Source organism: Trichechus manatus, unplaced genomic scaffold, assembly GCF_000243295.1.
Source record: "Trichechus manatus latirostris isolate Lorelei unplaced genomic scaffold, TriManLat1.0 scaffold00099, whole genome shotgun sequence".
NCBI lineage: Eukaryota > Metazoa > Chordata > Mammalia > Sirenia > Trichechidae > Trichechus > Trichechus manatus.
In genome coordinates, this window is record NW_004444035.1 from 9,613,979 (window position 1) to 9,637,886 (window position 23,908).

Sequence of the window (23,908 nt, forward strand, 5' to 3'; positions counted from 1 at the left end):
CATGTCTTCTCCGGCGGTGGCCAGGAGTGCCCCAGGAGGGAGCCGGGAGATGGCCCCCAGGAGGTGGGCAGTGGGCGGCGGCAGCGGCGACCGGCCGGAGCGCCAGGAGCTGCTGCTGCGCCGTGGCGAGCTGCTGGCGCTGGGCGGCCACCTGAAGGGAGCGCTGGAGGCGTACTCGGCGGCGCTGCGCCGCGGGGCCCCCGGCAGGCCCGAGCGCCTCGGCACCCTGGTGGACTGCCTAGTGCTCAACTACCGGCTCCGCCACGGGCTGCGCTGCAGCGCGGCCCCGGATGCCGACGCCGGCGCCGCCGGGCTCCTGAGCTGCCTGGGCTGCCGGGGCTTCCTGAGCGAGCCGGTGACCGTGCCCTGTGGCCACAGCTACTGCCGCCGCTGCCTGCGGAGAGAGCTCCGCGCCCACTGCCGCCTCTGCCGGGCCCGCCTGCCGGCCGCCGATGCTGAGGGGCCGCCGTCCCCGGCCGCAGCCGCCTCGGGCTTCAGGACCAGCGTCGTGCTCAACCACCTGGCCGAGAAGTGGTTCCCGGGCCTGCGGGAGAGGGCCCGGGCGGCCGGCCGGCTCGGGGAGCTGCTGCAGCAGGGGCGCTACCGGGAGGCCCTGGCCGCCGCCTGCGAGGCGCTGCGAGCAGGTGACCGCGGCGAGCGGCGCGACCCGGCCGACCCACCCTCCTCGCCCGACGGGCCGGGCACCCAGAGCTCGTGCCGGCCCCTCGAGTCCCGGGGTCCTCGCGGGTGTGTGAGGGGCGGCGCCCCGGAGTGCTTCGGTCACAATGGGGATCGCCCTCGGAGCCGATTGTGACGCGGCGCGGGGAGGGGCGCACGGGTGCGGAGTTCCCTCGCGAGTCCCCGGGCCTGCAGCCCCCGCCTGGCGTCCGGAGCGGAGCGGGGGGACCGGGCCGAGGCGGCCGAGCGCGCGATGGGGAGGGAGGTGGGCCAGCCGGAGCGGCCGCTCCCTTCCTGCCGCGCGCTTTCCGGGAATTGGCCACCGCCGCGCGGCCCGTAGGGAGCCTGCCGCGGGGTACGGCAGCCGGGGCGGGAGAGGCCCCCAGCCGAGGCTAGGCGTGCAACGTTTACCTTCTTCTCCCACAAAAGTCACCCGGGCAATTGGAGCCGCGGGAGGGAGGAATTGCATAAGCTTGGGGTGGGGGGGCGTTGTGTAACGGGTGACGTCCGGTGGGCGTGGCGGGAGATCCGCGGACTCCCGGCACCCCGAGGCCCCCTGCCTGCCTCGGGCTTCGGGCCGCTGTCGGCGCTACCCAGGGGCGGCCACCTCTTAACCTGAAAACACCTTCAGAATTGGTTGCTGCTCTTGAGGGTTTCAGCCCTTCTATTTCAAATCATATTTATTTTATATATGCATATGTTTGTTTTCGAATACACCTAGTTCATTATAGAGAAGCAGTCTTTGATCAGGGGGTGCTTTGCCACGCTTCTGTTTGCCTTTCCGCTCTTGATCAAACCGTGGGGAAGGGGTTTGTAGGTCTTCTGTCCATTTCTTCATCTCCAGGAAGCAGCTTCTGTCCTCTAACCTAGGCTAACACTTACCTTAAGGGTAGTTTTTAGTTGGCTGGAAGGAAGCAATGTCAAACGCCCCCTCTGTAAAATGAGCTGTTCCTCTAAGGCAGTGGTTCTCAACTGAGGGCAGTTGGCGGGGGGTGGAGCTTCTTGGGGGCATTTGGTCAGCAGGAGAAACTTGGTTGTCATAACTTGGGGTGGCACTGGTAGTACTAACGTCTAGTTGATAGAAGTCGGGATGCTGCTAAGCATCACAGGACAGCCACCCACCACAAAGAATTGTCAGGCCCCAAAAGTCAACAGTGGCACTTTTGATAAGCCTTGTGTTAAATAAGCATATTTTAAGACTTTAGTGTCTGTATATTGGAATAAGGAGCCCTAGTGGTGCAAGTGGTCAAGTGCTGGACTGCTAACCAGAAAGGTGGGAGGTGGGCGGTTGGAACCCACCAGCCACTCCTGGGGAGATGTGGCAGTCTGCTTCCATAAAGATTACAGCCTTGGAAGCCCTAAGGGGCAGTTCTACTCTGTCCTGTAGGGTCGCTGTGAGTCAGAGTTGACTCAACGGCAATGGGTTTAGTTTTGTTTTGATTTCTATAGTGGAATGGAATAATACTTAGGTGAATATTCCTAAGAAAATAAGTAGACGTTTAAAATATAATGTTAGATAAATTTATGAACTATGTTTCTGAAAGTAGATTCTTGTTGGGCTTTTCCCTAAGTGCTTAGTCATTTTGAACTAGTGGCAATAGCTTGAATTATTTAACACTTTCAGAGTTCAAAGCACAAAGTCAACATTTTTTCATTTTCTTTCAGTATCTTTTTGAGGAGTAGGCAGTTATAAAATACAATGATAGACTCAGAACAAATGACATCTATTTGGAGTACAGAGTCCTTGTACAGAGAGCTAGCTGTGTCTCTCAGAGACGAGAGGCAGAGCGGGAAGCTGGTCTGGGCTGTGCAGACCATATAGTAACTGGCGGTGGGCCTCGTTTTAAAAATGAAGAAGCAGAAGCAAGGACAGTGAAATGGCTTGTCCACACCCACACAGCTAGCACTTCTCCGAAATTTTCTCAGTGTGCATCCTCTTCTCCTAAGTGCTGGCCCAAGAGTCATAGCTGCCTTCATAGCTCATCCAATAAAAATGGTTAATACAAATTTCCAAGAAAGTTTTTTTTGTCACCAATATAAAACAGAGGATGCAACTTATTGACAGCACTATTCAGTATTAACTCCTACTGAGCTAATGATTATAACCTCTTAAGTTAGGTGCTGCTTAAATACTCGGGTCCTAGTCCATGGAAAAAGACTGGTGAGCACGTTGACTAAGTTATGAACAACCAGGTTTTTTTTTTTTTTTTGAATAAGGAAGATCCTGGATCTTGGATTGAGGTTATTTTAAACAAAAAAAGTCGAGTCTGCTCTTTTTTCCATTTGCATAGACTAGACATGGGACTTTTGCTTACTTGGCTACTTTTGCAGGAGTAGAACCCATGTCTGCTGACTGTCACCTCATTAGGCCATTTTTTTCAAAATCATTAATTCCATCCTTGAAAATGTGTCAGAATAGTACTAATAAGGATACATTTTCACATCCCTTGAATTCTTAGTGTGAAGTAGGAAAAAATCTTACAGCCAACAACTTACAGTTGATAAAGTGCAGACTATAAATGTTTCACAGTTTAGGAGCACAAATAAAAATGTTAACTAGAGTTGTAAGTATATTTGTACGATTGTTAGACTTCATGAGAGTTGGTTAGATAACTAGATAGACATTTGAAATTTATTGGACTGTTGCAGCTGTTTAGTGATACTTTAATTATTGTTAATAATGAAGACCTTTACTACAACTTATTCATATAATTCTTAGACTGTAACAAGGAAATACTAGCTCGGAAAAAAAAGAAAAATCTTGTCTACAGTTAGCCCACACATGGTTAATCCTGTGAATCAGAAAGTTTGAAAACCTTTGCCAAAATCAAAACTTTCCCATTGAGATTACATAAATTTCTGTTGCGTTGAGGTATATTTAGAAAACATTTAATCCATTGATCTTTTGCTATTAATTCTCAGATGTTTCATAACTTTGTCTTCTTAGTATTCAAGGATATCATGTAAAAGTCTTTTCTGCATTGAATCTTTATACTTAACAAGAGTCAACTGAAATGATCCCACTATGCTGTGTTGTTTTCAATTTGCTTTAAGTTAATTTTTACACTGACTCACCCCCTCCCTATATACACCCCTTTCCCCCCCAAAAGCAACAGAGCAGTATAATTTACAGTTTGAGCCAGTTTTTAAAAAGTAAAGGTCATAAGGGAGAAGATTTTATGAAAAATTTTTAGGGAGGGGAAATTTTTGTCTTTAATATTAATTATATAGTTCTTGACTCTTACCAAGTATTTTTGCATTGTTTATATCATTTGAGCTTCACAAAGAATCCTGGGTACTATTATCCTTACAAGGAAATTGAGGTACCCAGAGATCAACATGCAGTACAGCTTCGCTATGAAAGCTGTGGACTCCCTGGTTTTTGAGTCACGCTGCAGCCTTCTGTTTACTCTCTGACCTTGGGTGAGCTGTCTGGTTTCCTTATCTGAAAAGGGAGAATAATGTTATCTACCTCATGGGATTGTTGTGAGAATTGAATCAAAGCATGTAAAGTACTTTGAATGGTGCCTGACACAGTAAGTGCCCAGGAAATAGGAATTAAAATATTTTAAAAATGTGAAAGTTGTGCCTGCAGCTAGGTGACTAGCTGAGTTAAATGTGGAACTTGTGATTTCACTTCTGCTCTTTTCTCTCTACCACATTAATAGTATTGATTACCAGGATGACGGTTAAATCCTGACTCTTGCCCACACGTGTTATTTAGTACAGGTAGTCCTCGATTTACTATGTTTTCGTATTAAGGCAACCTACACTTAATGACCATCTTTTTAATACATCTAATCATTGGTAATATATACTACACACAATGTTGCAGCACATAATTTGCTGATGGTATCATTCTCAGATGTTCACTTGCAGATGTTTATATGTAATGTTTCCAACCCCCAAAGACGAAGATCAGATTTATAAAGGTACTGAAAATAAAAGGCAATAGTAACAAAAACTGAAAAAAAAAAAAAAAAAAAAAAAAGTATTTTTCTTAGAACGGATTTACTGGGGAATCATTGGAAAGGAGCCCCATCGTAAGTTGGGGACTACCTGTAGTAACATTTTAGCATACAGCAATAAAATACAGACATTGCAAAGCTTTAGTTACAAAGGTATTGGTCGAATCATAGGTAAATAGTGAGTACATTTAAAGAAATACAGGGTTTTTAATTTCTTTAGCAACTAGGTTCAGTGAAGAGATTTGAATTTAATCCATAACATTCATATCTTATTCCACAAAGGGCTTGAAACAGTAAACACTGGCATTTGTATGATGTTTTATAGTTCACACAATCCTTTAGCTTCCATTATCTTGAGTTTCATAAAAGATCAAGTGAAGTAGGACAGCACGTATTAGTATCCTTAGTTCACAGACTGAAGAAAAAAGCTCCAAGAATCTTAAGTGATGTAACCGGACTGTTCAGGTCTGCTCAGTGTGGCCACAGAGACGTGAAGGAGAAAGAAGCAGCTTTATTTGGTTGGCCAAGCAGAGGAGCACACTGGTACTCGTGTCACTGAGATGGCTCCCAGAACAACAGCCAAAAGGTTTACGTGCGTAGAGTCAGTCCGCCCTGGGGTCTCCCGGAACACCTGGAGGTGGGGCCAGCTTGCTGATTGGTCTGGCCGGTAAAGGCGTTCTGGGCAGTCCGGCCTTTCTGCGCTTGCTCAGTGTAAAAAGGGGCGGTGTGGGGGCTTCTCCCAAACCACATCTTAGGCTCGGACCCTTCGCGTCTGAAAGCCTTCCCCCGATATCGGGCCGCTAAGGTTTGGTTCCGTCCAGCTGGAGAAGAGTTCCAGGGTCACCCAAAGGGCGGGGTTGATGGCATGTCCGGCAGGCCAGATGTAGTTCTTGTCGGTTTCAGGTGGTTCTGTGACCTCAGCTTGGCCAGAAACAGGAAACATATTTAAATAAGGAGCCAGCTTCAAGATGGGGAGATAGTTTCTGTGTCACAGAAAATGGCAGGCACAGCTCTTTGCCTGTTCAAGATGGCGGACAGACTGCTGGTCTCAGTGGCTTTTTTCAGGCAAGTCAGTAGCCAGGTTTGAGCTGAAACCAGAAACGAGATGTGTGGATAGTGTGTCTAAACATAAAGTTGACTTTTAAAAATTCACATGAAAAGCATAAATTTTAGCTGTTTTTAACATCTATTCAGTTACCTATAGCCAGGCATCGTTCTAGGTGATGGAAATACAGAAGCGAACAAAACTAAGTCCCTGACCTTATCCAGTTTGTATTTTTGTTTCTGATTTCAGCAGATGGCTTTTTTGGGAAATCACTAGGAAATAGGGCTTACTGTTTAATTAACTTCTAATTAATTGAGGCCACATGTAGTATATCTCAGATTTATCTTTTACTTTATTTGGAAGGCACTTTAAGAATTTTTGCTGTGACTCATGGTCGCTGTAAATATCAGTTATAATGACACATTCTTATAGAAGATAAGAAAAATGAGTTTATATAAATGACTGTTAAATGCCCTGTTTTTTAATGAATGATTTCCATGTTTTTACCTGTTTTTTATTAAATGATACAAAATTTACCAAAACCCGACTTTCTGAGATTTCTAGTTATTTGTACATTAACCTCCTGTTTATTCGGAACCTATTTTCTATTTAATGGAATATGTCTAAGAGGCTTGGAAATACTCAAGTAACATGGTAAATGAGTTTGTATAGTGTCTTGCCTCTGTGCACGCAAAGGTATTTTTTAAAGTTGAAATTATGTTTTACTATAGAATGTGAATTGCTTAAGAGTGCTTTAAAATGCAAGGCAGAAGCCTCTGCTCGATTTTTTTCTTTGTTTTTGGTAGGATAGAACCAATTTTTCTTTTTCTTTGTTTCTTTCCCCTCCTTGCTTGGCCCACTGTTCTACTTAACTCTGTGCTACCGTTGTTGGTAGGTGCTGTCCAGTCTCTTTTTTTGGACTCATGGCAACCCCATGTGACAGTAGAACTGCTCCATCGGGTTTTCTAGGCTGTAATCTTTACTGGAGTGGATGCCAAGTCTTTCTCCTGTGGAGTGTCTGGGTGGGTTGGAACCGCCAGCCTTTCAGTTAGCAGCCAAACACTTAACCTATGTGCCACCAGGACTCTGTATTGCTGACCCCTAAAGCAAATGTTTCCCATCTGAACTGAGGTTTATTTGGTTAAAAGAAGTGGAAAATAATCTTCTACTACCTTGCTTCAAGAGCTAATCTCATTTCTTTATCAGCTTGTTTTTGAAATACTTTGTAATATTATCAACAACTGCCAACTATTATTTCTTGAGCACTTTGTGTGTGTGCTTATTTAACATGCAGTCTCTTATTCATTCCTCACAACAGTCTGAAAGACAGTAGGTATCATCGGCATTTTGTAGGGGAGGAGACTGAAGTTCAGAGAATTAGGTAAACTGCCCCAAGGGATCTGAACCCAGATCTGCTGAATCCAATGCTTACTTAATTACTGTGCAAATGACTATATAGACTTTATTATTCAGTCATTAATAACTCGTCAGCTGGCAGCTTCTGATTAAACTGATAACCAAGTCCTACCATATGAAACTTGATAAAGTAATAGAAGCAAAGAAATTTGATATTTTGGTTAGTGATTGAAATTTCTGAAATAGCTTGAAATATAAATGTAAGAAAAAGGCACTCAAATAGAAAAATGAGCAAGGATATGAACAGGGAATTTTATATATAGGGACACACAGACAATCCAAGTAGCCAATAAAAATACAGTTGTAAAGGTCAAACTCAGTGACTAGTGAAAAAATGCATGTTAAAATAATGATGCTCTTTTTCATTGTATTTTTCTGGTTAATACACAGCTTGTGAGAGTGTGAAATTAGTTGAAGTTTTTATCAAAGGTGGGTTAGCTGAATGTATTAAAAACTTTGTATATCTTCATAACTTTTTATACAGCCATTCAATTTTATAGGAAACTACTCTAAGGAAATAAGCGGATTATGTAAAAGTATATAGGTAGATGTCTCTTGTAGTACTTGTTATTCTACCAAAAATTGGAAGTAGCTTCATTGTAGGGTAGGGAATTGTTAAATAGATTGTATATAGTAGAATACTATATGGACATTAAAAATAATAAAGACTAGTGTTTAATTACATGGAGAAAAAAGGTTATAAACAAGTATATATGGTGCCATATTTTATATAACTATATATTAAAAATGTAATCTTCACACATAGGAAAAAAGTATAGGTTATATACCAACACTAGTTATTTCTTATGGCAGAAAAGATTATTTTTAATTCTTAATTTTCTAGATTTTTCCAGTTTTATATAGTAAACATTTTATAACTTTTGTAATCAGAAAGTTTCTTGAAAGTGGACTAAAGAAACCACTCTCAGACTACCGTTGCTAATCACAGGTCCCTAAGAACGGAGAGAAAGATGAGGAACCACCACTCTAGAGAACTCATCCTCTTTAGCTTGTGAAATAACCTGGGACACTTTAAGACTAGTTTCTTCGGATGTGTAGCAGACTTTCATTTCTGCTTTTTATTTGTCTGATGACTCACTAATACTAATGGGTCCGAGAGACAAGGAAATGGCACATGAATTGTGGAGTATAAGCGGACAAATTTTAATGAACTCCTGTTTCAGCAAACAGTTACCAAAGCCAGGATTTGAGGATATAAAGACAGGACCTAATGAGGGGAACGAGTCTCAAAAATAGATTTTAAAACATCAATAAATGCAATGCAGATACAGTAGAGGAACATAATTACCAACACTTAGTGCTTACTCTGTGCCACAACTGGACCAATAAGCAACTTCCTGATAAATGGAGAAAAGATTGAAGTTGCCAAGTGTCATGGTTTGAATTATGTCCCCCAAAAAATATGTGTATCAATTTGGCTGGGCCATAATTCCCAGAATTGTGTGGTTGGCCTCCATTTTGTGATTGTAATTTTATGTTAAAGAGGATTAGGGTGGGAATGTAACACCACCTTTACCCAGGTCACATCCCTGATCCAATGTAAAGGGAGTTGCCTGCACCACCTTTTATCTCTCAAGAGATGAAAGGGAAGCCAGCAGAGAGTTGGGGACCTTGTACCGTCAAGAAAGCAGTGCTGGGAGCAGAGCGCATCCTTTGGACTGGGGTCCCTGCACAGAGAAGCTCCTAGTCAGGGGGAGCACTGAAGAGAAGAAGGCCAACAGAGAGAAAAAGCCTGATGCCCTGAATTTGGACTTTTAGCCTACGTTAACTGTGAGGAAATAAACTTCTCTTTGTTAAAACCAACCACTTGTGGTATTTCTGTTATAGCAGCACTAAATGACTAAGACACCAAGGATTTCATTTTATTTGGATCCACAATCAACACCCATGGAAGCAGCAGTCAAGAAATCAAAAGAAGCATTGCATTGGGCAAGTCTGCTGTTTAAAGTGTTAAAAAGCAGAGATGTCACCTTGAAGAGCCTGACCCAAGCCATGGTGTTTTCAGTCACCTCATATGCATGCAAAAGCTTAATGGTGAATAAAGAAGACCAAAGAATTGATGCCTTTGAATTGGTATTGGCGAAGAATATTGAATATACCATGGACTGCCAAAAGAACAAATCTGTCTTGGAAGAAGTACAGCCAGAATGCTCCTTAGAAGGAAGGATAGTGAGACTACATCTCACTTACTTTGGCCTTTTTATCAGGAGGGATCAGTCCCTGGAGAAGGGCATCATGCTTGGAAAAGTAGAGGATCAGCGAAAAAGTGGAAGACCCTCAATGTGATGGATTGACATAGTGGCTGCAACAATGGGCTCAAGCATAACAGCAGTTGTGAGGATGGCACAGGACGGGGCAGTGTTTTGTTCTGTTGTGCATAGGGTCGCTATGAGTCAGAACTGACTCGGCAACACCTAAGAACAACAGCTATGTGCCAAGCTCTGTTCTAGGCCAAGCATCCATTAACTCATTCTCTTGAGCAACCCTGTGAGGTAGCTACTGTTATTAACATAGCATAGTAGTAACTGTGGGGCCAGAGTGCCTAAGTTAGAATATTGTCTCCATCACTTACTAGCTGTATGATCTTGGGCAAATTACTTAAATTCTCTGTACTCAGTTTCCTTATCTGTAGACATGGGAAATACTCGTTGCACTCACGTAAGATTGTTCCAAAGAGAAGTTAACATTTGCAAAGCATTTAGAACAGTACATAGTAAGTGATAAGTGTTTTAAAAAAAAGTACAGTTGAGGAAACAGATACAGAGCTACTTAGTAATTTACTCCAGGTCACAGCTAGTAAGTAGAGGATCCAGAATGTGAACCCAGGCAGTCTGACTTCAAGGTTCATGCTGTTGACTCCTAGGATACGCTGAGTGGAGGGAGACTCAAAGGAGAGCATCTTGAGGAGATTGGTGAGCTGAGTCTTACTGGGCGAGAAAAAGTTATCCAGACAACAGGGACGTGGGATCAGTAAGGAACAGCATGACAAAGAGGAAGCTCTATGAGCAGGATACGGAGGCATGAAAAAAGAATGGTATAAATGGGGCAGGATGAGCAGTTGGGTATTACTAGAACCTAAAGTGGAAGGTTGGTAATGATTGGAAGTAAGGCTGGAGAGATGGGTGGGAGCCAGGCATGGAGAAACATGTATGTTGTGTTAATACTACATGCTCTATCTTGTGGATGATGAGGACGTAGGGAGGGTTTTAACTGGAGGCAGGGAGATGAGGACTGTTGGCAGTCGTCCCGAAGAGAAATTTTGGAAGTCTGAATGAGGGCTGTTAGCAGTAGGACTGGAAAAGAGGGGCAGATTTGAGAACTAGAGGAGGTAAAATTGACAAAGGACGATGCTGATTTGTGAAGTCAGTGGTGTCACTAATAGAGGGTACAGTGAAAAAGTGCTTTGTTTTTTGTGGGGAACGTGCTGAGTTTGAGGAAAAGTACAGCAGACAGTTGGAAATGTGATGAATCTGAAGTTCGTGTGAAAAATCAGGACTGAAGATAAAGATCTGGGAGTTAAATCCTGACCAAAAAAAAAGCAGATGTGTCCCTGAGCCTGGTAAACAGGGAAACAAGACCACAGATATTAAGTGGCTCAGAGGAAGAGCACAGATTAAAGTGTCACAAATCATTATACACAGTAAAGTTTTTTTTAACCCCGATCAGATCTTTGTATTCCTTCACTTTTTCAACAAATTAAAAGCCTATAATGTGCTAGCATTTTTCAGGCTAACTATAGGTATCTCCGGAGGCCTGGTGGCAAAGTGGTTAAGAGATCAGCTGCTAACCAAAAGGTCGGCAGTTTGAATCCAGCAGCCCCTCTTGGAAACCCTATGGGGCAGTTCTACTCTGTCCTATAGGGTCGCTATGAGTCAGAATTGAGTCACCATGAGTAGAAGTCAACAGCAACTGGTACAAGTATCTCCAGGAGTGGACTGAGAGGATCTTGCTCTGATGGTGGGCACAGTGAGGTGACTTGTTCACAGGTGTACCCTCAGTCCAGCATACACACAGTAAACAAATAGTTTCTCATCCTTCCAAATGAGTGAATGATGCAGTCAGGACTGATTGCTGTTTTTCTCAGTTGCCTGAGAAGTTTACTCAGAGGGCAGACATTTTGTATGCTTTGATTATTCAAAGGGCCATAATTTATTATACATGTCATATTAAAAAGCAGTGGATTTTGGTTCTTTTTTTTAGAACTAAGATGAATTTTAAGTAAATAAGCGGCGTAGCCCTAATCTTTTTTTTAAAAACATTGGAAGTTTAAACTCATCTGATATTTTTTTTGGTATTAGTCATTTGAAATTATTTCATCAAAAACTATCCCATTAAAAAATTATTCTATTCACATTTTAAATTCTCCATAAATACTTTACCTAAAGGAGGAAGAGTTTTAAAATACGGCCCTCTCATCATCTGTTCTTTGAAGAGTATACCTCTTCTTACCCCAATCTACACTAACTTCTTAAGACCTCCTTGTGGGGGGTGGATTTCAATGACCTGAGTATTCCTTACTATGTTGTAGTTGACACATCTTTATTCTGCTTTGGTAAAGGTGGAGAAATTTTACAGGCTGACTGGGTTTTTTCAAAGACGGGCCTTTTCAGTCTCTTCCTCGGTGGTGGCTTAAGAATCCGCGTAAAGCTTGAGCAGCAGAAGCATGGAGAAAAGAGTGTGATGTTCCACAGCTGCACTGAGTCAGATGTGAAGCAGTGGGGACGAAGGTTTTAAAAAACAAGTGAGGGATCCGAGAATGGGCTGGGCTACTTGCTGCTGTAGTGAGCCTCTCTGTCGCTGCAGGCGTTGGGGCCGAATCTCGATCTCAAGGACGCTATTGAAAAGCACTCCAGCATGTCCTGGGCCGCAGTCCTTTGCAGCTTTTGGATGTTCATTCTTGCACTCTCTTCTTGGACTGTTTTAGCACACGCTACTCTGTCTTTTCTGCACTCCAGATGTACCTGCCAAATCAGTATTGCATGATGCTGCTTCACAGTAAAACCTTTTTGTAACTAGATTATAAGCTCTTTGAAGACAGAGATGATGTAAAATACTCTTGAACGCCTACAGTGTCTAGCTTTGTGCTGTTATTACTAGTTGCTGTTGAGTAGATCCTGACTCACGGCGACCCCATGCGTGCAGAGTAGACCTGCTCCATAGGGTTTTCAAGGCTGTGACCTTCTGGAAGCAGATTTCCAGGCTTGTCTTCTGAGGTGCCTCTGGGTGGGTTCGAACCGCCAACCTTTTGGCTAGTAGTCGAGCGCTTAACCTTTTGCCCCACCCAGGGACTCCAGCTTTTGCTAGGGCCCTTAATTATCGCTTGCTTGATTATATTGAACATTTTTGTTCAGAGTTAATGGTTTCCAGTTATATTGCTTTAAAAAACAAAGATTTCGTAAGGCAAAATGTTCTAGACTTGTCTTTTTTATTTAGGAAGTAAGTAGAAATATTTTCATGAAATATTAATCTCATTCTTTAGAATTTTTTATTGGTACAAATTTGAAGGAAGAGTGTAATTCCAATTCTCATGTACCAGCAACTGGAACAGGCCTGCCTAATTGTTAAAGTGAGAGTTATCTAAAGGAAATAATCGTTGAAAAACTAGAGTAGACTAGGGAGCTTCTGAAGAGTTTTATTAAATATATATATTTTTAAAGAGGCAGTTTGGATCTTTATGTCCTTCTCCTAGTGAATACCTTTTTTAGCAGTACACCTAGAAATTCAGTCCGCTTTATCTTCTAAGCATATATTTCTGAAAGTTTCAAAGATGAATAACTTTTAAAAAAAGAGTCAAGTTAATACTGCCTATAAAAACCTGTTGCTGTCAAGTGGATTCCGACTCATAGCAACCCTATGGGACAGAGTAGAACTGCCCCATAGGGTTTCTAAGGAGCGGCTGGTGGATTCGAACTGCCAGGATGTGGTTAGCAGCCGTAACTCTTAACCACTGTATCATATATTGCCTATAGATAGACTTAAAGTATACCTTGCTTAGACTTCAGTTTTAGAATCTATTTAATCTCCTATAGTGATTGATTATAGTATCACAGGTGAACCAGCTGTGTCTGAAATCCTGAATGCCATTTGATATTTGGTTTTTCAAGTAGACACATAGAGGCTAGTGAAATTATCAACAAAGCCTTTTTCCTTAGGAATAATGAAATCAAATGTTTTAATTTGAGGTGGCCCTATACCATTCTTGATAGTGGCAGAAATTAAAATTTTGACCTCTTGAAGGCTGACTCTTACCAGCCTATTTCCTTCAGAATCAGAACTACTTAACACCCTTGATCCTTGATCGGTTCCTAGTCACTATGGGAATTCCGTGAGGATTTAGGCATTAGGGTGTAAATAAGATTTACTATAAAAAGGCAAACTTGAGAAACATCAAAGACACATGCCTTTCAAATTTTTGTGGAATGCCCTATTTTAAGAAAACAAGTTTTATTAAGGGTGATTATTTGTATTATAAAAATATTTCCAGTATTCTTAAAAGAAATAATTTCTTCCACTACAGTGTTTACACAATCTACTTACAATGATTTGATATACTAATAATTTCTAGATAAGATTCAGCGTGGAAACTGGGTTGCACCAGTACACACCATTAGTGTGGTGGTTATTGACTGTGGGATCACTGAGTCATTTCTCAGTCTAGTCTGATCTGTTTTGTGGATGATATAATAATTTTAAAAAAATAATAAAATGATTATAAAATACCTATTTCAGAGCCCTGCGACTTGACTCTGAAAATTTACAGAGCTGAATCATATGCTGGTCTCCAAGAGTTTAAAGCAGCCATGGAAGATTTAAACGCAGTTCTCTCTCAACTTCCAAACTGGCCTGAGGTAAAATTACTATTTTGTACTTGAATAAACCTTAAAATTTCAACTATAGGAAACATGCATTCAATGATGGGTATAAGTTTTAGCAAAATGGTTTGGTTAACTCTTTAAATATATGGAGTTCTAGAAATTTTAGGGTCGATGTTTTGAGCGGATGAACGTCTTTTGACAATTTTTTTTAAATTATAAGAAGTCTTTTGTTTCATAAGTAAAGAAAAAACTGAATTCAAAGAACAGAAAAAAAGTAGAGACTTTGTAGACAAAATTTCTGTGTCGATAGCAAACAACCTGCCATATTGTAAAGCTGAATCCAAATTGGGTTTCTTTGAACAAGGAGGTTCGTTAGTGGAAACAGAAGAGACTCTTGAGGCTGGAAAACGAGGCATTATCATGGAATCAGGTGATTAGGCAGTGATTTCACACAGTAGATGGGGCAAAGGAGGTTGCCTTGCCCACATGGTTTTAAAGAAGATTTGAGACATTAAGCTTATTAATTAACAACCAGTTTATTAATTTTCCTTTTTATCAAATTGTCAAGGCAAAGTTGTCCCTTTCCTCATATATGCTCTTCAAGCTGGAAGTTACTCTTTTCTTGGACTTTTTTTTTTTTTTTCCTCCTTTCAAAACGCCTTAGGACAACATAGGATGCTCTAAAAGTTATACATTAATAAAGAAAATCCATGATGGCATGACTGGTTAGTACCAAGCAAATATATACTCAGAATAAGACGACAGATAGTCTGTATGGATAGCTTTAAAACTTGGAAGATGTTTAAAAAAGGAGGGAGTCCTTTGGACTGAAGTGATGTAATTGGAATGTAGTTTTTTCCAGCCATTTGCAAGGTAGCTAAAAAAAACTGAATTATGTTTGACTAGAATGTTCTTAGAGTCCTCTGATATTATTTAACACTAATGCTTACAAAACCTGTTTCATTCTAATCACACAAGCAAGGCACATCGAAAGCTTAGTAGTGGACACTTTGTTTCAAGATTGTGGACTGACTCACAAATTGAATTTCAGGTTTACCAAAGATAATTAGTAGGGTACCAATTTTTGTTATAACTGAACTCATGTCATGAAGGAGAAAAGGAAAAGACAGGCTACAGAAATATAAAAATGAAAAGTGTCATAGCTGTAAGGACTTCCTTAAAAAATAGCATAGGCAGACATGCCTCCCTGATAATCTGGAGGATGTTTACCATATTGCCTTGATACTAAGACGAATGGTTTTTCACATTTTGATGTTTCTTTAATCTTGATGTATCTTAAAGTCCACATGCATTTTATATATTATTTCCTTTTCCCCCAAACAGCTGTTACTGAATCAATCATCTTTCAACCAGTGATATCTTAAAGATGAGGGAATATGGTATTTCTGGTCTTTCCCGGCTCTGACTTGCTGTGAAACTTTGGCTGAGTCACTGTCTGGGCCTTGAGGCCAGTGCGTGGATATACCTTTCAAAGCTTTCAGTTCCTCAGAGTCATTCTGAGTTTCAAAATCAGCATTTCTGAGCAGATCATGTTTTTCTTTACTTGCTACTGATATTTTCCAAAACAGTTCTATCAATAAAGGTTGTGTTCACGTGCTTTTGTTGAAGGTCTACTTCAGGAAGGGAAAAGTACTCCACGATGCTGGTTTTCTAGGCGATGCCTTACAACTGTTTCTTCAGTGCTTAGCCCTGGATGAAGATTTTGCACCTGCAAAGCTAGAAGTAGAAAAGGTAATCTGTTTACAAACTGTAATAGTTCAAGGCAGGGCTGAGACACAGGTCTTTTTACAAATGCTAATCAGAAAAGCGTAAGAAGTGCATAAATCAGAAGAAGCAATTTGACATGTGAGTTTCAGTTTCATATACTTAAGCATCTTGAATTCTTCTGAAATCAAAACATTTCATTCATAGATATTTAAATGCAACAGTTTTGCTTAGTAAAATTTAGAAGTTCGCTAATAATTTGTTCAATCTGAGCCAGACTAGGTGTCTTTAAGGAAACATTGCTGTCATGATATTTCTGCTCAGGAATCTTTTTTGGCCTGCTTTTTGCCTTTCACTTCGAGTGGAAACTTTGCTTGCTTTCCGTGGTTACCGGTGGTATTGCCCCAGTTAACTTATTTAACCTTATGTTTTCTCACTACTCCATACATTACTTTCCAGAGTTTGTTCTATGGTGTGGGTAGTAGGTGTCAATAAGGGGAGGGGGGAAGGCTGTCTGGTCTTAAATGACTTTAGGAAACATTGAGTTAAACCAGGTTAAACAGGCTTCTTCAGAACTTCGCAGTGTTTTTATATGCCAGCATGAAAATAGCATCCAGCTTTTCTCAAACCTATTCACAGAGTATCTGGGTGACCAGTGTCTTTGAAGAGCCCTGGTGGCACAGTGGTTAAGAGCTACAGCTGCTGACCAAAAGGTCGCTAGTTTGAATCCACCAGCTGCTCCTTGGAAATCCTATGGGGCAATTCTACTCTGTCATATAGGGTCACCCTTTGGGAAAATCTACTGTAATACAAATTCGGGGCCATAGTCGTGATGCTCTCCTCTTTACCCTTGAAACATGCCATGTTATTTGTCACCTTTGTAGTGTTTTTTACAGTGTGGCTCTTTGACTTCCATATCAGAATCACTTGGGGTATGAGTTAGACATACCACAGTCCTTTGGAATGAGACTCTCTGGAACTGGTACATAGTTTAGCAAGCACCCCAGGTGATCCTTATGTACCCTGAAGTATGAGAATTTTGAGATTTTGCTCAGGTTTCAACTCCCTTATGAATCCAGCCAACACTGATACGTCCTCTATGAGGTGTGTTTACATATACAGTCACGTGCCGAATAATGTCCGTTCGGGCAACGTCCAACTGCGTATACATCTACGATCCCAACCCCCGTAAAGACTATTACGTTAAAAATTTGAGGTACATACAATGGTTTGTAATAACAAATGGACACAACTTTGCAATGCACATTATTGTTATGTTAAAGGTGTTTTAGTATATCTGGAAGTGTTTCTTTATTGTTTTTTATGCATAGAAAGGTACATTCTATACTGTATACTAAGACAGACATCTGACTAAGTGATGTTAGATATGAACCATACCTAACTGTTCCAACTTACATACAAAATTGACTTAAAAACAGACTTAGGAATGGAACTCATTCGTAATCCGGTGACTACCTGTATATAATACGGTGTTCACACAATGTCCAAATCACGTAACGTATCGTGGACACTAAGCGATGCATGCCTGTACATTCTAGCCCACTGATTTAAAATAAATTGCTTACTGTTGTGTGTTTTATAACTGTTCCATGTTTGTCAGTGTGATCTTCCTGGTAAACGGCAAATTTTTAAGAGCTTATAATTTTGCATTTCCCATGTTCCTGGACATCCGTACATTTCTGTCAATTATTTGTTTGTTGGGTAGTTAAGGTCAGGTGGATGCAGTGTACTTTTTATAAATTGTGATATAATTTACAAACAATTAAATGTATAGATTTTACAGTTGAATGAGTTTTGGGAAATGTATACACCCGTGTAACGGCATCCCAATCAAGACATAGAACATTTCCATCCCCTGGAAAGTTCCCTCATGCTCCTTTCCTGTAAATTCCCCACCCCCACTCCCAGAGGAAACTACTATTCTGGCTTCTATCACAATAAAGTAGTTTTGCCTATTCTAGAACCTCACGTTAATGGAATTATGCAGTATGTACTTTTTCGTGTCTGGCTTTTTTTTTTTTTTTTTTTTTTGGTGCAACATAATATTTTTTGAGGTACATCCAGTAATTTTTTTTTCTTTTTTGTTGTTGACTCAATATTCCATTGTATGAACATCCCACAATTTATGGTGTTCACAATTAGCAGATAAATCACAAGTGATTTTCATTTGGGTTGTTTACAGATTTTTACTGTTACGAAGAAAACTTCTATGAACATTCCCATAGAAGTTATTTTATGGACATACATTTTTATATCTTTTTGGCAAATACCTAGGAGTGAAGTTGAGTTGCTAGGTTATAGGGTAGGTGTGTGTTTAATACTTATTTTTTTTTTTTAACCAGAGGAAATATAAAAACATACACAGATTTTAAATCTTTGTTCATTGATAGGGTACTGATTGAACACCTGGCAGGAATGCACACTTTCATTTACATTGAATTTATTTCCTTGCAATGAATCAGCATTACTCCAAGTTTTGTGTATTTGAGTGATAGATCAAATGAAAAAATGGAATCTCCAAATTTACATTTTAAAAAATGTTCTGCTGTACATATAAATACAGCTTGTTTGACAACCCCAAAAAATCAGAATCCCTCACATTTCCTTCTAACCAGGTTCTTTCCCTATCTTAACATGCCATTTTTTTTTTTCTCACAAAGTTTTAGGTGTATTCCTGATACAAAGCCCAAACCAAACCCGTTGCCATTGAGTCAATTCCAACTCATACAGACCCTATAGGACAGGGTAGAACTGCCCCATAGGGCTTCCAAGGAGCAGCTAGTGGATTTGAACTGCTGACCTTTTGGTTAGCAGCCATGGCTCTTAACCACTACGCCAGCAGGGCTACTATTCCTGATATAAGCACCCAGAAGTTTTCATGCTGCAACTGTCTCCATGTTTATTTAGCAGCTGTTAGGAAGGCAAGTGCCCTTTAGTCTCCCAGTCAATTGCTGGGTTGTACTGATGCCCCAGCAGGCTAATTGTTCTGTGAGGACAACTGTATTTACGGGGAATTTTAAAGATTTTAGTGATTTTTAGTTAGAGGCCCAAGTTCTTTAGTTCACATAAACACGTCCAAGTACAACCCATGTACCGTTGGTGTAAACCATGAATTATTTGACAAAGGTATGTGTTTTCTGCATCTCTGAAGAGCTCTTTTTTTTTTTCTTTTTTCTTTTTTTTTACAATCATCATATTAAAAGGTCACCCTTTACCTGGGGTACCTTCTCCGGCTGCCAGTCTAACTACTGCCCGTGCCCTCCTTTCAAAGTTTAAATCATTTCCTTGAGGTGATTTGTCCCTATTGAGTCTGGTAGTCTCTCTCTGGTCTCTGGCAACCACCAGGTGAGTCTTGTTTTTTAAAGATTTTTTCCATCAGTCTGGCATTTAGTTCTATTCATTGTGTTACCTAACCTGTTCTTCCCTCGCCCATTAAAAATAACGTCTACTACAACGTTTCTAAAGATTCTTAAATATTAGGTAAATTTAGATTCAGTTATCCTGAACCAAATATTTTATGTTTCTTTTATAATTTTTCTCTTACAGATTTTGTGTGATTTATTATCCCCTGAAAACGTAAAAGAAGGCCTGAAGGAATCTTCCTGGAGTTCATTACCATCTGCTAAAAACAAAGCCTTTGGTTTCCCTTCAGTAATGGAGGAATCTCATTCTCCTAGTGAGCTTAGCCCAGAGCAGGTAAGGGATGAGAAGAGATGATCACGGGTTTAGCATATCTATTTCTTTACAAATTAAGGTGTTCACTTTCCTGATTTCAAGTACAGGCAGTCCCCGACTTAAGACGTATTTGAGTTATGACGAGTGGCATCTTGGCATTAGTAATTTGTACTGCGTACAGTTTTACAACGTGTAATTTGCTGATGTTATCATTCGCAGATGTTCAATGTTATGATTTGTAAAGACACTGATAATAAAAGGTAATAATAATGAAAACTAAAAAAAATGAGGTATTTGACTTATATCAGAACTGACTGACAACGGAGTCATTGAAATGGAACCCCATCATCAGTCGGGGTCTGTCTGTACTAGAACTTGGGTTTTTAACCTATTTAACCAGTTGCTATGGAGTTGATTCAGACCCCTGGCAACCCTGTGTGTGTCAGAGTAGAACTGTGCTCCATAGGGTTTTCAGTGGCTGATTTTTCAGAAGTAAATCCCCAGCTCTTTATTCCAAGGTACCTCTGAGTAGACTTGAACATCCATCTTTTTGGTTAGCAGCTGAGTGCATTAACCATTTGCCTTACCGAGGATTCCTTTAACCTATTTAGCATTGTCTTAATATAATTTTGTCCGTAGCCTTTTATTTTACAGTACAATCTTTTGTGTAAAATATTTGCTCATTAATCACAATTTTAGGTCACCTGAATGCCAGAACACTTAGAATTTATAGAGCATTGTGTTTTTTTTTTAGCTTTCTCAGGTAGGAGCAACTATCTTAACATGATTGCTTAAGTCCCAAAATAAGTCACCTTGATATCTGGTGCTGTATAAGTGCTGGCAAAACCATTTACTTGCCAGAGTTTTAGAATTAAAATGGAGGCCTGTTAAAATGAACATTATAAGGCATTGAAATTTCACTTCCGTTTGGTTGCTGGTGAGAGCAGTATTCTGTTATTTAAAGGACAGGGTTGCTGTGAGTCTGAATGGACTCCCTGGCACACAACAGAGACGTATAGTTACTTTTGTGTATTGTACTTCTGTAGAATGAAGCCGTTCCCGAGGCCACTTCAGAACCTGTCAAAGGAGGCTTAAACCGTGCTCAGTCAGCACAGGCTATCAATTCAACAGAAATGCCTGCCAGAGAGGATTGTTTGAAAAGAGTTTCCTCAGAACCTTTCCTCTCAGTTCCAGAAAAAGGCGCTCTGCTGAAGAGAAAATTGTCCCTTTTAGAACAGGATGTGATTGTAAATGAAGATGGAAGAAATAAGCTTAAAAAACAAGGAGGTAAAAGTTTCCCTGTGCTTCTGTACAAAATACATTTATTTACTCAGAATGACCTTTAATTTTTTTCCTAACGAAGAAAATACTGTTTTCACAGAACCACCTAGCGACGTCTGTACATTATCCTTCGTTTGTGGTGACATCCCAGAAGAATTAATAGATGTCTCAGATTTTGAGTGCTCCCTCTGCATGAGGTAAGTCTGTAAAATTTTATAAAAGGTGAATATTATATATTAATGTCAATAAGATACAACGATAGATAAAGGCAATAATAGGCAGCTTAATGTAATAGAATACTGGGCTAAAAATCAAAAGACATGAATTTTAGCCCTAGGTCTGCCCTTTCACACCTTGGGCAAATTACATTCTCTCTGAATCTCAGTTTTCCTTATCTAGAAAGTAGGATTAGTATTTGCATAGCCTACATCACAGTGTTGTGAGAATCTAATGGCTTAAGTACAAAAAGAAGCTGGGAAATTGTAAAGTACTGTAAAAGCTATTATAGTACCTGGTGGCACAGTGGTTAAGAGCTTGACTGCTAACCAAAAGGTCGGCAGTTCACATCCACCAGCCATTCCTTGTAAACCCTCTGGAGCAGTTCTACTCTGTCCTATAGAGTTGCTGTGAGTCAGAATTGACTCAACAGCAACAGTTTTTTTTTTTTGGTTTATAAAAGCTGTAGGTATTATTAAGCTTAGATAGATCTGTAGGTAAGAAAATGATGTGTGTATATGGTTCTATCTTGTTTATATATTTTAACCATAAAAGCATTTTTAAGTACTATTGGATAAGGATTTCCATTTTGCAGACTGTTTAGACTGCCGTTTTCACAAGAACACTTTCAGTTCCGTGAATTGTGGTTGGTAGAGTCAAAGGAACACTGCCTGCCGAGCCAGGGCCCTGTGGTCACCGCACTCGTCAGGCAGTGACAGGCTGTGCTTCACCTCTGAGACTGTGCTTCACCTCTGAGCCTCAGAGGGGAGGGGATTAGACCAGGCAATTTCTAACATACCTCATACATCTAACAGTATTTCTAGGATTCAGAAGCATCAGGAAATAATTATAATGTCAGTAAAAATTCCTTCTTATGCATTGTTTGAGTTTTATACGCGGAAACCTGTGAGAGCTAGAACTTGACGGGACGGCCTTGTTTTTATGAGTCTCGCAACTTCTCTGCCTTTTACAGGGTGCGGTCTTACGACTTTTCTGTCGCTCTAAACCTGTTGCCACTGAGTCAGTTCTGACTCACGGCGACCCTGGAGGACAGAGTAGAACTGCCCCATAAGGTTTCCAAAGCGTGGCTGGTGGATTCGAACTACTGACCTTTTGCTTAGCAGCCTGAGCTCTTACCCATTGTGCCACCAGGGCTCCTTTCTGTCACTCCATTTAGTGGAAAATACTTGAGTTTTCCACACCCTACATGGGTTCCAGCCTTTCCATGTTTTACTGTATAATATTAAGGATTATTATTTAGGGTTCAACTGTGGTATTTATTAAATTATTCATATCAGTGAATTTTATATAGTAAGTCTATTAGTAATGATACATTTTACATTATTTATTTTGTACTAAGTCTTTGAAATCTGGTGTGCATTTCACATAACACTGCATGCACATCTCTCAGTTTGACTAGCTATGTTTCAAGTGCTTAGCCCTATGTGACCGGTTAGTTAGCACAGCTCTGAGCCCTTGGCAGGGGACCACCGTTGATGGAGAACTTTTAAGAAGTTCAGGAGGGTCTAATTGCATTTATCACTGCCCGTTCCATCCTATCCTGCCTGCTGGGCCCTCTTCCTTCCTCATCGAAAAAGAGATTAGTGTTATGGTTCCATTATTAGTTTGTACCCACTTGTCCAAGGGATAGTTGGATGTAAAAACTAATATGTATTTTGGTTGATTTCAGGTTGTTTTTTGAGCCAGTAACAACCCCTTGTGGACATTCATTCTGTAAGAACTGTCTTGAGCGTTGTTTAGACCATACACCATATTGTCCGCTTTGCAAGGAAAGCTTAAAAGAGGTAAATATTTGCGTATGTATCTGTTTATTGGTCTTAAATTTGGCAACATGGTTCAGTCATGATAACGGTCATTATCATGTTAAAAATGAATTGCATTATATACGCCAAGTGACAAAAAAGGATAATATTTTATTACCCACATTCTAGGGTTGTGTAGAAAACTGAGAGAAGAGGGGTTGGGGTAAAAAGAGAAGTTCTGGAGACCAAGCCCCAGGTACTTAGTTAAAAAAAGGTGGGGTATGGTCGGGTCCCTGGTCAGGGCTATGTTCAATTTTAATGATGGTGGTACTGGGGAAACCCAAGTGCCATGCCCCACCGCCCAGTAAGAGGCCTGATTTGAGCTTGTTTCATCCCCTGTAACTTCTAGAACAGCGCTATCCAATAGAACTTTCTGCATTGATAGAAATGCTCTATATCTGTGCTGTCCAATATGGTAGTCACTAGCCAGGAGTGGCTGTGAAACACTTGGAAGGTGGCTAATGTGACTGAGGAACTGCATTGTAAATTTTATTTAATTTTAATTAAACTTAAGCAGCCATATGTGGCTGGCAGCTATCACATGGGGAAGCACAGCTCTACAACATGGTCGACTGGGAAGAAGAGAGGGAGGCATAGCTTCCCACAACCTTCTAGTGATGATCAGTGCTAATAACCCATAGTAGAAAACTATGTAGATCTCAGGTGGGTGTCTCCTGTAACTGTTGGCAGGACAGCAGCCTATCAGTCATGCTTGAATGACTGGGGATCAGCTAGAGTGAGTCTGAGGGACTGGGCATCAGCTGGAGTGAATTTGAGTGACTGGGGATCAGCTGGAGTGAGTTTTGAGCGGCTGGGGATCAGCTGGAGTGAGTTTGAGGGACTGGGCATTAGCTGGAGTGAGTTTGAGGGACTGGGGATCAGTTGGAGTGAGGCTAAAGCCTTACACTTCTGAGCTGCAACACAGTGGAAGCTTTGGCTAGGGAAACCGATGACAGGGTTATTTAAAGAAAAAAAATGTGTTCCAAATATGAATAAAAAATAAATAAACCCATTTTATTATTGGATCCGCATGGAGTTATTTCCTATATAGAAAACTGTTCTGCAGGGGTGTTATAATAGCTTATGTGTACTGTTACATTTGCTGTCTTACAATGTATAAAATGTAAAACCATTTATAGAATGTTCACAAAGATAGGAAACATGAGTCGAACTTACTCGTAGAGTTTTTTAGTTATATTTTTGAACATGCCTAGTGTTTTTAGG

At 40.7% G+C, this 23,908-nt stretch overlaps 1 protein-coding gene across 2 annotated transcripts in view; it reads left to right on the forward strand.

The window, feature by feature from the left end:
- The window catches only part of LONRF1 (LON peptidase N-terminal domain and ring finger 1), a 42,686-nt gene continuing 18,778 nt past the window's right edge, over positions 1 to 23,908 (forward strand). The window contains exons 1-7 of one of the 2 annotated variants that reach the window (XM_004382795.3): positions 1 to 644; positions 13,858 to 13,976; positions 15,573 to 15,695; positions 19,236 to 19,385; positions 20,411 to 20,651; positions 20,746 to 20,842; positions 22,552 to 22,666. In XM_004382795.3, the coding sequence (XP_004382852.1) occupies positions 2 to 644; positions 13,858 to 13,976; positions 15,573 to 15,695; positions 19,236 to 19,385; positions 20,411 to 20,651; positions 20,746 to 20,842; positions 22,552 to 22,666 (1,488 nt within the window). In that variant the 5' untranslated portion in view covers position 1. Of the gene's footprint in view, positions 645 to 13,857; positions 13,977 to 15,572; positions 15,696 to 19,235; positions 19,386 to 20,410; positions 20,652 to 20,745; positions 20,843 to 22,551; positions 22,679 to 23,908 lie in introns of both variants that reach the window. The other variant, XM_023737237.1, reaches the window with a different exon arrangement.